Here is a 14,528-nt window from a genome sequence, read left to right on the forward strand (position 1 = left end):
ACTCGTAGTGCGTGTGTATGATATTGTAAATAGTGCTAGAGCTAGTGATGGGCATTATCGACTAAATTCAACTATCGACTAATTACTATTTAGTTACTACATACTATCGAATATTTAGTCGATAGTTTTTAGTCGACTGAAATTTCGTTTTAGTGGTTATACGTCTAGATTGCGGGCTATAGTCTATGCCTACGTATAGATCTCATTTCTCACTCACTCTTACAGCATTGTACTGCAGTGCTCACTTAGTATTATAGGCACAGTAAGAGTAAATTGGGGTAAATATACCAGACAATAATAAAATAATTAATAATAATAAAAATAATTTTTAATAATTCGATATCGCTAATGAGTGAATGTATTTGATAGTAAATCTTATAAAATTTATTCAAAACATCCGCCGTTAAAATTCAACCAATAGCTCGCGACTGATTCAGTAACTGAATTTAGTCGATAGTTTTCAGTCGTTTACAGGTTATTCTCGTAATTACTCTTATTCTCGATGTTCGCTTGTTAAATGAATAGTAGGACAGTATGGGACAGAACAGAGATATTAAATTTCGTGATTGAATGATTTTGTCTTTATTTAATAATAAATTCATATACTACGTTATAAATATAAATGTACACAATTTATTTATATCACATATATAGTTTATATTGCATAAATAGCAATAAGATTTTAACATCCAATATGAATTAAAGTATTGAAATATCTATTACATATTTCATTACTTGCATATTTGCACGTCCTGTCATAATTATGAATTTCTAACTTTTTCGTTTCATCGTCTGACACTGACATTTGAAATTTCAAGATGGCGACGTGTAAACAGTCGACTGAAAATAGTAACCCCACCACTACTAAATTCAGTCGATAGTTTAAAAAATCAGTCGACTGAAAATAGTAGTTGAATACTATCGATTTAGTCGATAGTTTTTAGTCGATGGTGCCCATCACTAGCTAGAGCGTTTATTCCAGTATATTAGGTACGGTGTTATGAACAATTATAGGGCAGGATAAGGATTTGTGGATATTTGTGAGAAGAATTTAAAAGTGAAAGAGCATTGACCCCTTCTACTTGATAATTCCATAGGGCGGATATTAGAAATGCTCTTGTGGATTTTAACGAGTAGGTAGGTTCAATGTCGTCCACCGATTTTTTAAACATTTTCACCTCGCTGGGGCCCCAAATGAGAACCAAGGTATGCATGCGTTTGTCACTTGATACGAGTCTGTCGCGCGCCTGTCTGACGTACGCAACGTATACTTTTGTTAGAAGTGTTGCAGCATTTTAGGCGGATTTTTAATTGTTAATAACTAAATAACGAAGCCGAAATCGCAATTTTTTTATTCTTCATTTTCGTCTTATATTATCGTCGAGAACCACCCCTTAAATTTTCTCCCACCTGTAGGTAAACACCCTGTATAGTATGTATACCATGTAGTTAGTTCATGTACATGTCATGTTGCAAATTCAATGATGTTTGCTACATTCGAATGCGCATTGTCATTTCATACTACATCCACACTGCACGATTAATTGGTTAACCATTATTGACGTTCGAGCTTGCTAACACTGTAATTAATAAACATACACGTCAACAATACAATACATACGTCGTACTAGTGGGAATGAATAATTCACGATTCCCTTCAGAGAAGATGATGGTAACGCAAGATATCGCGTATTCTGCACAATAAAAACAATAAAGAAGTTCATACATATAGCCTACTTGACCTTATTTTCAAGTTATAGCGAATTTCTTCGGTAACACACTGTATCTGCTTAGCTCCACAAGAGGTGTTCAACATGACTTCTTTTGCATCTGAATAGAATCCTGGGGACTAAAAGACGAAGTGTTTACAGAATTAGAATATCTGGTCCGACGTCAGATATTGAATTCTGTTTGCAAACAGATAGGTAGAGTTAGTTCAACTGCAAATGCTGGTCCAAAACTTCACTAGACCATTTTAACGAAACGTTTCATTTGTTAAAAATTCACATTTATTCTTTCATCAAGAAATCTGCATTTCAGATGCTCCGGTAACTTTTGAGCCACCCTGTACTTCCAGGTTTCTACCAGATTATGCCAATACTTAACTCGAAGACGAGGTCACGTAGGATGTATATGTTTATATTCACTCTTTTCAGTATTCTAATTTTCAGAATCCACTGTCCCTTTTCATTTGCAGATCATCCCTCTGCAGGGTGTATCTTGATACTAGTGTTTTATGATAGCTGCATTAATTTCAGTGTCATTCAAGATGGTGCTTTACTGTAATTAATTAAAAAAAATTATAGATCTCGCAGTGTGCCATCGTTTTGTAAAGAAATACATGCACAGAAAGTGCCAGGGATCATTACAGAGAATAAATTTTAATTTTTAGTAACCCCCCAATCAACAAATTCTAAAAAAGACAGTCATGAACAGTGTTGGGCAAATTTTATTTTAAATAATAAATAAACGTGTGATTTTAATTGCAAATAATAACTACACTTTTTATTTAAATATATAAAAGTAATCTAAACAATCCCAAAAGTGATCTGTTTATTAATTTTTTGCGAATAAAAGATTATTTATTATTTGGATCGAGGTGGAAATCAAATAAATAGTTTTTGGTCTTATCTTATTTCTTGTATTTTGTAATGAACACGTGCGCGTTTTTTGTCTGCTGTAGCAACCTTTTCCATAAAAAAATACAATTTAATTTATTATTTGTCAATGCAAATAATAATTGAAATTGTATTTGTAAATAACAATTAACTTTATTATTTTAAATAATTCTATTTAGAGACTTGCTCAAATAATAAATTATTTTTGCTTTTTATTTGAATATCCAAATAACAAGTAACTTGTTATTTAAATTTTTATTTAAATGATTATCTATTTAAATAAATTTATTTATTTCCCAACACTGTGTGTGTGGTCACGAATTAATTTCTGAATCTGTTCAGGGTCTGTTTATAAGAGTACTATATGCATAGAAAGTGCCACAGAGATCATTTTAGAGAATAAATTTTAATCGTTAGCCAATCAACAAATTCACAAAAAGAGGGTCACGAATTAATTTGTACGACTGATTCCAAAAGTATGTAGGGCGCTGAAGGTAAAATAGCAGCCGAGAGATCTGATAGGTGAAACATTTTATTTTCGCGCACTGAGCCGCAATTTACCGGCCTTTTTGCCCGATCCCTGAAGAGCGCGTCCTCCCCGGGGATAAACGGGTTTTTCTGGAAAGATTGATTCTTACATGGGAACGATTTCTGTCCGCAGTTGTCCGTGATGGACAAGAAATTGGACCACCTGGGCTACGTGCTGAACGCGGTGGCACAAAAGCAACAAATACCCCTGAGAAGTATAGAAGACGACGTGTAACAGAAAGCCCCCGGCGTGCTCGTGCCATCTGTTTCGCGATCACCGACAATCCCGTGGACTTTACCCCGTGTTACCATAACCAGCGTCGCTCCGAACATGCTCAGCGAAAGCTTCTGAACCACTCTCCTTCCTCACTCTTTTCCTTCATTCTTTCTTTCTTTCTCTCCCTCTCAGGAGCCCAACCTCAAAAGTGCTTCTGATGAAACATAGAAAAATACAATTCGAGGGTGAAAAATAGGATCCTGCGAGGGAACTGGACAATCCGGACGGCTCTATCCCGGCTGTGAACGGACACCAGGAGGTACGACGCAGCCTGTGAATAGAATTGAGTGCCGTAAACACGGAGGATCGCCGGAGACTGGATTCGGGACGAAGAATTCTGGATATATCGATGCGAGAAAGTGGGATATCCATGATCGCGAGCAGAGCTGCGACAGACGCCATTATTCATGACACCGAGAGTTTTTGCGAAGACTACGGATCGGAGGAATATGGGGGTTGATGTGAGAGTGAGGGTTTCGGGTGGGAATTGTCGGATTTCGGGAACTGTATATAGAAGACAGCAGAGAGTGAAGTGCAATCAGTGATTTTCTATAGCTCAGAAAATGGGATGGGGTAGCATGTGAGTGATATTTGTGGAATTGATTTTATCTGAACTCCTGGAATAAAATGAAAGTAAATAAAAGAGACGCTGGTGGGGGGACACATTGGCAGATCTATTTTTGCTTCTGCGGAGGAAGAAATTATATAATATATTATTGGTCGAATCTGTAAATTGGATTGTAGAAATCTTTCCATTTTCACTGTTGAGGAACGATGTCTGTCGAATAAGTATGACAGGAATTAATTCGATTCGAAATTAACATATTCTCTTCAGTGGCATGCAAGAGACAATGTTGGTCGACTCAGTTTAATTATTTCAATTTTTGACGAAGAAGGAAACGGATAATATTGTTAATATGCTTCTGTGGCAAGGAAGGAGACGTAATCCTCGAGCCAGTGATACTCATTAGGATAAGTACGACTACATTTCAAGCTTTGACAAGGAAGTGAATAGAACAGGTAACGTTCATATTCTTCTACGCCAAGAAACTACTAAAAAGCTCGATATTGGTTTCCAGCAGGAGAGTCGATTCCGAAACCCAGACAATCGAAATTCGCAAGACACAGTTCCCCGAAGAATTCGCCGTGGACCAAAACGAAACTAAACGGCCGAGTGAAGGACGCGTGCTGCCTGCATTTCCGGAACTCCGACTACAGGATTTTATCGTACCGTGGAAGAATGTTAGCAACGCGGAGAAGCTCGAAACTCTTCAATCAAACTAGAATCCTGTGATCGAATTAATTCCACTTTGGAGGATGAATCGAGAAACGATACAAAACCGATGAGAACCTAAGTTCAATGATTATAAAAAAGGACACAAGTAATAAATCCTAAATCGCTGAAGGAAACCTCGACGAAAGCTAAAAAGTAGAGGATGAAGAAAGTTACCATCAAAGTGGTAACGAAAGTCGGAAAAAGAGGTTGAACCATGAAAAATGGACCAGTTTCATTAAAATAAAAAAAAAAAACATCAATCCTCCTTTAGTCCCATAATGCATCGAAACGGTGAATGAAAGAAGATAGGTAGAAAATGAAATTGAAATGATGAGATGCTGATTGATCGAAACTGATGAAGCTCTGCTGTCCCTTCGACCACAACTACCACATCGAAAAACTGGAAAGCTGGAAAGTCCTTGGCAATGTGACAATTGTAATGATGGCGAGCCAGAATCGGTGGATACTTCCGAGAAGCTGGTGATCCTGGGAGACGATTCACAAAACGATCCCGCTAAACGCACAGGAACGATTGTTGTGTTGTTCTCTTCGAGCGGAAGCGACGTTCGGGGGAGCATGGGTTCTCGAGGGAAGAAAACAGATCATTTTCCTGCAACGAGAGATTCGATTTTTTTTCGGACCGACGGCGGCTCGAGAGGGACGTGTTTATTCGATTATGATCGCGTTATGGCAGCGGGAGGCTGCGACGGAGTCTGCGACGGAGGCAGCGACGGAGGATCGGACACAAACGTATTGGGAACATCTATCGGGCCAACTAGGAATAATAGAGGAACAATAAGCGAATAAAGAGAAACTTCCTAGATCAGATATAACTATCTCTAATTAGGCTTACTATAATACGTATACAGAGAAGATAATTGCATAAAAGATATATATATATAAATATATTATAATGTATCATTGAATTCTATTCGTTTCTAGTCTCTGCTGGTAATAATGATCAATTATTAAGCCTTAAATTTATCACGGACTTTAAGATTTAGCGAGGTACGCTGTACAAAACCGGTGTCGAGTTACTTGATTGACTTATCTACTCGTACTTGGTCGATTTTTTCAATTTACTAGCACAAACGCGAAACTTGCCGAGTAACTATGCTTAAATAAGATTGCCCTCGTACCATTCTCCTGGAAAGACAGGCTTTTCAACCTTTGCGCGAGCGACTGAATTCTAAGAAAGATAATTGGCTACAGTATTTTCTTGAAAATTCTTAGTGTTGTTTCAAGCAATTTCAAAGTGGAAGAGTCAATAAAAATATAGAATGGGTTGCATAAGATTGAGATATTTTTGAAATTGTAGATAAAAGTTGAATGGCATTTTAATGAGTGGGCGCGTAGAGGACATTTGAAGGTGAAGTTTGTTTTTATTGCATGGGATCATTAATCCCTCTTACCATGTTAGTCGACAGAACTTAGAGTTTTGTACAAAAAGTTATGTACAAAAATACCTGTTTATGTGAGAGAATTATTAGTTTAGAAAAACTGCCTAGTTAATTCGAATTACAATTAACTAAAACATGCCTTGTGAACTAATAGTTGCCATTTTCCCTTAATCGAAAACACGAGAGACGATTTTAAAAGACGAGACGAATAATAATTACATCAAACATCGTATTAATTTCATGAAGAGTTTTTATTCTCCCAGAAATATACACAATTGTTCAGAAAAACAAAGGTCGCCCACGCAATGGTTGAGCTCGCATAATCCCTCCTGACTTCGAACGCTTGTTTCCTTCACACTGGCTGCGAGAGAAGCTCCCCAATCGATTCGAAGGAACCAAATGTACAGACATCTGTCGATTTTCAACGTGAGCAATTAGGCGATTCGTCCTTCGGCGTGGACCATTTTCAATTTTGTTCGAAGAGCAGTGGGAAATGGAAAGTTGTATTAAACGTAGATATTAATTTAGTGCCTTTTTATTGAAGCAATCACGAAACTGTTTTAAATGTAACATTTAAACATTTTCCTGCCGGGAATGAGTATGTCACTTGTTAAAAAAATGTACGTTACATAATATTAATGTACCGTCGATATCAAAATAGTCTGTGTACACTCTTCAAGATAGAGTAACGTATTTTAAATTGAACTAAACGACATGACTAATTTTTAATGTTTCATGGATTGATTTATTTAATTTCATTTTTAACTTCTTCAACTCAAAGAGTGTACGGAGCCATTTTTGAGTGATTGCAAGTGTTAAACTGTTTGAAGGTAAACATGTCTATTCACGCTGAAAGATGAATTTTGGAAGCATGCATAGGGTGTTCGTAAAATGTGCAACTGAGTTTTTGAATCAGTGATTGAAAACGAGAATAACGATCAATTAAAAATTCCATTCACTTTGCACTAAATTTGCTAGTTTGTGATGAATTATGCAAATGATTAAACAACCACGCTTAACAATTCAACTGATTTTAATACAGAAAACGACGAATAGTTTTACGATCGATCATAATAACATGCTAAATTTTCAACAACTTTTCGAAAGAGTACTTCATTTTTCATTGTTTCACAAAAACTCGAGACGGTTTCACGAGTACCCTATAAATGAACGTGTACAAGTTGTATAAAAAGTAACTGGCTAAAGTTGAATAACTTTTAAATTGTTTGTCCGATCTAAATAAAAACAAATCTCGTTTGCCAAGACAATAAAAAAGGAGATTAATTACATTTTCAATTTCTACGGTGATAATATACATATATGTCGCAATTTATTATTATTTAATTTCTTGAGACTCTACAACAACTTATATTCGGACATACTTCACAAAAATCGGACAAACGGTTGCAGATTGACTATGACCTCTAAAACAGCTGCTTTTTTGCAACCTGAATAATGATGGAAACGGGGAGTAACGGCGGTGTATATACCCACGGTACCAAAAAAGAAGGGATAAAAATGGAGATCAGATTTATTCTGCATAGGAATATATTTATATTTTCTACGTATATAGGCTATCGGGTACGCGGCACGTAAACTACTCTAATGGACACCACAAGTCAGAGTTTCGTCGTGCTAATTCTATGCGATTTTGCGTGGACGCGTGAATGTGTAGCAGAACAGAAATACCAGTTTTATTTTCTACATTGATTTCTTTGTCAACCATTCAAGCGCGAAAAGGAAACATCTTTATTCGGCAATTCTTTCGGAGTTTGTCCTCTTTGCCAATGTTAACGACCTTGAAGTACGTTTTCAAGGTCACTGAAATCGGCGAGGAAAGCAAACCTCGAAACAATTGTCTTTTATTCTGATTCCAACAATAAGACGCCAGTGCATATTTACCGCGTACTTGTGTACCACGTGGTCGACAACCACACAGAAAATATTGAAATCGTATTTTCCTACGTTCGCGAGAGTGTGTGCTCTACATCCACGTTCCACAAAACAGAGAAGAATATTTCTGTCCCACAGAGTTCATATTTTTTTTATAAACAATTGACGAGGCGATGAAACGAAAGTTTGAGACTAAGGTTATCTGCAAACAGTATTTCCTTTGCTGTTCTTCGAAACGCAAATAATATCAGCAGTTTTACACATTTATTTCAAATGCGACAACCATGGGGATCATTATAAAAACTACAGAAACAATCGTTAAAATAACATTTCATTTAATAACATTTATTCATAGAGAAGAAATATTTTTTTATCGAGAAGTTGTGTGGTAAAAACAGATTTTCGAATTTAGCTAATATGTTGCTGTTTCAACATGTTTTAAATGCAACAAGCTGCAGGATCATTGTAAAAGAATAATCAAATAGTTCTCAATTTTTATTTGAACGTGAACAAATATTTTTTCACCTACGTACGAGAGGTTGTACAGTAAAAAGAGAATTTTTTATTAGATAACAGTTACACTGATTCGAGAAGCGAGAATAATAGCAACAATCACAAAAATTGTTTCAAGTGCAATAATTAAACGGATACTTACTGCAGGAATATGTTTGTAGTAATAAAAACTTGAAAAATTTCCAAAACTTAAAAAAGATTTCCCAAAGATTCTTGGGCAAGTTGAAAAAGTTAGCAAATAAAAGGATTTTTAAAATAGGAAAATAAGTAAGGTAGCAACGAAAAATTCGATCATGGAGGAGGAATACTGTTTACATTTGACGAAACACTTGTCGCGACCAACAAAAGCAATGTTTTACGCTCGAATGGTTAAACAGTTACTGTATTGCAGCGTTGCCGTAAGAAATCCCTCGAAAGGTTACGTCACCTCAACGTACCAATAGTGGAGGTACCTAGTGACGTCACTAACTGAGTTAGAGTGCGCCAGCGCTCGGATTTAGTTAGTCGCAACGGCCAAGTTTCAAAGGCTACGCCCATCGACCCGGCCGCGCGTCTCGTTCCCCGTGGCGGCCGTAGTTCTCCTAGGCGCCACGAATATCTAGTATGAAACGCGCCTGAAGAGCTTAGAACTAGGACCGCCACGGGGAGCGTGACGAGGGAGGATCGAGGGGGGCGTATCCTTCGAAACTCGGCCGTCGCGAGTAAGTAAATCCGAGCGCTGGACTACGCTATAGCTAGGTGACGTCACTGGATTCTGACTATAGCATTTCATTATAGGATAATCTTTGATCTGGCAACACTGCTCTACCGATGTAACGGGTGTACAGGATATTTTCGTTAACTTGGCGACGCACGTGAGCTCTCGAAATGCACGAACATCTTTGTTTGTAAGGCATGCGTTGCATACACTCTGATCTCGACTGCTCGATCGAGAGCATGATCGATGTACGCGCGAGGAGGACCAGTCTCTTTTAGAATAACGATCGAGCGAACTATTGCACTAAACTTATCTATATTGTGATTAGAGTCTATCGTAATGCAATTCTGTAAATATATATATATAAATATATATATACATACATACATATATTATACATAGCATAACAAGTAACGTATAACGTAAATAATTAACTAATTAGCAGACAGTAGAGACTGTTTTCTTAAGCGAAGCGACTTTTAAGAGTATTTTTTTAAACTGGATACTTTTACATTCCGGAGTTCTCAGAACCCTTTGCGCTCTCTCGACCGAATAAACAGAAAATGTTATGTTTTGTTGTGTTTGCTGTTATTTGTTTATGTAACGAAATGAATGTGTGTTTCGTTTAGTTGAAATAAATTGCTTTTGTTCTACCAAGACCAGGTCGGTCGGCAGGCTTCTCTTCCGTTTTCGATTACTATCGTTGTTTTTTTATCATGCAACAATTAAAATGATTTTTTTTTATTGCGATTTATATTTTCAATTTTTATATCAGTTCCGTGTTACAATAATTTATATGTTAACGTGACGTATATACTAATTTTTCAATTATTTTCAGTTGAAGCTGATTTCGGGAAAATATGGTTGCGAATAGAGATTGAGAAAATATTGAAAAACATTTTCACGTCTCCTAAAATGCTAACAATATTTTTATCTTGAATAATCCAATGACACAGTGATTATATTAAAATAATTAAAATTATGTTGCGTTTAACAATAAGAATCAGGAATCTTGTGTTGCTAAATTAATATGTTTATAATTCAAAGAACTACACAGTTGATGGGAAGAGAAAGTGGAAATCGAGTAAAGAATTTTAAACAGTGGTCATTGCAGGGCAGTGGCCGTCATGAAACCCCGGTCATGAAACAATATGAAATTTTTCCGGTTATGAACAAGAGAGTTCAAAATTTACTTGGAATTTCGATGGTGAAATCCTGATGGCGGCGGACGCTTGTTTCGTAGAAGTAGCAGTATTTTCAAAGTTCGACCGCTGTCGGTGACGAAAAATACTCTGTAGAACGTGCTTGAGCATGTACAAAAACGTACGATATACTATAAACAATTCTATGGTGCCTCACACTCGACTAACTCCACTATAATAAGTAGAAGCTAGCGTAAGGCAGCGTTGTTAATGACGCGGACTATACTTCGTAGGTAAAACTATACTGTGCGGAGCACGAAAGAATTGTAGCGGGAAGGGAACGGGGCAAGAGGAACGGAAAGAACATCTGAGTGTTCAGACTATAACGTAGACGCCTATTCTCACACGCATTCTTGCCCCTTTTTTTGTTAAGGATCAGGGAAAAAATGCATTTGCGCACAATCCCCCTCCCCGTGGCGGCAGTGGCGCGTTACCCTATGGGCAACTTGCGCAAATGCCCGGACACAAACCAAGATCCAAGATTCAAATTCTACGTTTTTCTCATAAAGTTATTTAGTTGGGGTCAGGGGCCCCGACATTCTACTTTGCCCAAGGCCCCAACTAGTTATAACGCGCTACTGCGTGGCGGCAGTGGCGCGTTACCCTATGGGCAACTTGGGCAAATGCCCGGACACAAACCAAGATCCAAGATCCAAATTCTACGTTGTTCTCATAAAGTTATTTAGTTGGGGTCAGGGGCCCCGACATTCTACTTTGCCCAAGGCCCCAACTAGTTATAACGCGCTACTGCGTGGCGGCCATAGTGCTCGGTGGCATTGGGAGAAGTGGGGGTATTCCTTGAGAATGCCTCCGATCGAGCTACGAATTGGACATGCCTGATGTACGAGCAAAGCCCACGCCTGTTCTTGTCTATCACGCGCATTCTTGGCCCTAACGCACTATTTGTCGAAACGGACACACAGGGATCAAAAACCTAATCCGAATCGGATTCGGTTCTCAATAACCCGCTGTAACCCGCGTAGCTTCGGTAACCGGTTACTAGATGGCCAACTGTAACCCGGTTAACCGGGTAAGAGCGGGTTACGGTTGGAAACCGTAACCCGAATCGGTTTCGGTTTTTGGTAACCCATGAAACACTGTAACCCACACTAAGAGCGGGTTTTGAGTACGCAAAGTTTGAACTTCTTTTCTTATTTATAATTATGCTTTGGTGCCAATCAGTTGAATTTATCTACAAATCGATTTTAAATAATATGAGGACAACTTATTATTGATAAAGAAATTTGGTAAAAGAGATTTGTATTTTAGGTAATTATGAAGAGTATGAATGTTGTGTGTTTCGGAAGGAACGTATATGTATACATATATAATAAGGCAATAATGAGCCAAGAATGCCTGGTATTATGGTATCGTTGTTGGAGCGTCGATTGGCAATTGTTTGACGCGGAACGGAAAACGAAACGAAGAATAGATTTATCAACTGTTTTTCGATTTTTTATTGTTATGGGTTGCCCATCCATCCCATTCTTATTTCACACGTTGTGTTCACACGTTGTGTTGAAAACATTTATATTTATTCAGATTGTTTTTATTGTGTGTTCACGTTTAAATAGTGACATTATAGATGACATCATAATACTTTGGACAAACGAATTCGATCTTTAATTTTGAAAATTATTGTTATTATCTAATAATCTAATTTAAAAAGCTCTTTTCAATATGATTATTACCTGAACTTGTTTATTTATAATACGTTAGCTATAAATACTTTATGATTCGGGTTATATTCCGTGAATCTCTATTTAATAGTGAGTAACCCGCTCCGAGCGGGTTAACCTGCTCTCTCTAAGATTTGAGAACCGTTCCCTCGAGGATAGTATGGGTTACAGCGGGTTACAGTAACCTTCCTTGGTTAACCGGGTTTGGGTTAGGGTTAGGCGTCGGGTTAGAATCCCTGCGGACACACACACTAACGGCGGGAGCTACGCGTGAGTCGAAAAGTGGGGATCGGATGGAGCGTGTGCGGTATACCCTTCTAGCCCCGTTCCCGTCCCGTTAGTTTACACTCTTTCACTGGACAGTACGTCGCGTAAAACCGCATAGGGGCAGAGCTGCCAGACGAGGGAAGGGAATACGACAGACACAAAACGCGTCACGTGACCGGGCCGCGGCGGATGCGTGGGGAGCAGCGGCGGAGGGAGGGAAGGTAGAGTGGGGGGACAAGTCTTGGTCTGGCGACTGCGCGTATTGGTAGTTTATTATACAAGCTCCGAAGGTACGGCACGCATTGTTTAATCCCATAAAGCAAGCATGACCGCTCGACGCTGTAGTGATCGTTCATCCGCGCATTCGGAACTTTCCCCGTTGTATTTGAACTCACTTTAAAACGGTATAACTTTTTTATAATTGTACCAAACGATCTGATGTTTTGTCAGCAATTAGAAGCATTGGTTTACTAAATGATCTGTTAAAAATGATTTTCTAAAAATTACAATTTACAAGATTGCAAAAATATAAAAAGCATCTTCTAAAACTCTTTTATTTGGGTTCTTAATGAAAATTTAAAATGTATGTTTTGTAGATCTATGTTAGTTATGCACATGCTGAAAATTTCATCAAAATCAAGTTAAATGTGGTGAGAATCATCGTTTTTCATTACGGGCTCTAATAAAAAAAATGACAAATGTTATTCTTTTACTTTCTCATGTAATTCTTAGCAATTGGAATTTTTTAAAAATCTTCTTTGCATGTCATCTGGTAAATCAATTCTTCTAATTACTGAAAAAAAGTCGTTTAGTGCGATCATGAAAAAGTGACACTGTTTTAAAGTGCGTTCTATACTTTCGTGGTGCATTGTACATAATTGGAAAAAAAAACACTTATCGATAATCTGGAGATGCATCCATGGTAATCCACAAATAATGGGGTAAGATTGAAAAATTAGTTTTTCATTGTGTCACTTGTTTAATCGTATCTGAAAAATCCAGAAAAAATACGAGACGTGTCCAACGCTCGGATAAGCGTTCTACAAATAATTTTCGATTTTTAGATGAAAATTTCTAGTCGTGACAAATCAAAAACCAAAGGAATACTATTTTATAATTATTTTCGAAATAATTGTTTATCAAAATTTTGATCTTTAAAATGTGGTAAAACTTCGTACAATCGAAAAGAAAGTTCATTAATATTTGTTTCTTCAATTTCTGTCAAAAAATGGTCTGATGGTAACATTTTATTTGATTGTATTCGGCATATGATATTATCGAAAATTGCTCGGGCGAAATTATTTTGATGGTACCACGAAAAAATACAGCAGGAAAAATGATTGGTCCAGAAACTGAAAATTAATCCCTCCGGCAAAATGTGGACATATTGCAATACTTCGCGCAATTTCTCTCGTTTCGTGTTCATGCTACACCGTTCTCCCTCAATTACGTGCAAACCTACTCTTATTGGTTGATTCGACTCTTATTTGAAAATAAGCATTGCAATTTTTATTACAATATAATATTATTATTGTTTATATTATAAAATTTCTGATAATCTTTGATAAATATAATATTATTGTTTATATTATAATATTATAGTATTGAAACATAATATTATTTTGTTCTTTGTTTATATTATACTATTAATTATATCAATCAACATCATTCATATATTAATCAGTCAACAAGTAAAAGTAAAGAAAATTTCAATTGGAAGAATCTCCAAAACAGCAATATTATTAAAATATTAAAATCTTCAAACGTTAACAATCTCTATTCTACTTATTACATATTAGTCGATGATGATTCATTACCGACCATAAGTAGAGACAATCAATGTACACGAATACGGGTGTAACAAATGAATATTAACATTTTATTTGACGATGTATAAATATTTATCTAGCTCCGGCAATTTGCTACATCGAAACTGACCCTTATAAATAATTAATATATAAAACGAAACATCCAATCTTAAACAATGAAACTTTGCAACATAACAATATTTGATTACAAAATTAAGATTACAAAACATCTTGAGATAAACAAGTGTGTCTGAAATTAAAATATTTTTCTTTGCTTATAAATATTTATTGACAAACAATCCACCCGTGTGTAGAAAACAGTTGTTCCCAAAAAAAGATTATATTAAAAAACGAATTGTACGAATATGTA

At 36.7% G+C, this 14,528-nt stretch overlaps 1 protein-coding gene across 8 annotated transcripts in view; it reads left to right on the top strand.

Annotated features, from left to right (window-relative positions):
- The window catches only part of Kcnq (KCNQ potassium channel), a 110,227-nt gene extending 101,862 nt beyond the window's left edge, over nucleotides 1-8,365 (top strand). For all 8 annotated transcript variants that reach the window (XM_076443180.1, XM_076443188.1, XM_076443181.1 and 5 more), the window contains one exon: nucleotides 3,280-8,365. In XM_076443180.1, coding sequence (XP_076299295.1) covers nucleotides 3,280-3,381 — 102 coding nt within the window. In that variant the 3' untranslated portion in view covers nucleotides 3,382-8,365. The remainder of the gene's footprint in view (nucleotides 1-3,279) is intronic.
- Nucleotides 8,366-14,528: the final 6,163 nt, after the last annotated feature.

Source organism: Lasioglossum baleicum, chromosome 18, assembly GCF_051020765.1.
Source record: "Lasioglossum baleicum chromosome 18, iyLasBale1, whole genome shotgun sequence".
Taxonomy (NCBI): domain Eukaryota; kingdom Metazoa; phylum Arthropoda; class Insecta; order Hymenoptera; family Halictidae; genus Lasioglossum; species Lasioglossum baleicum.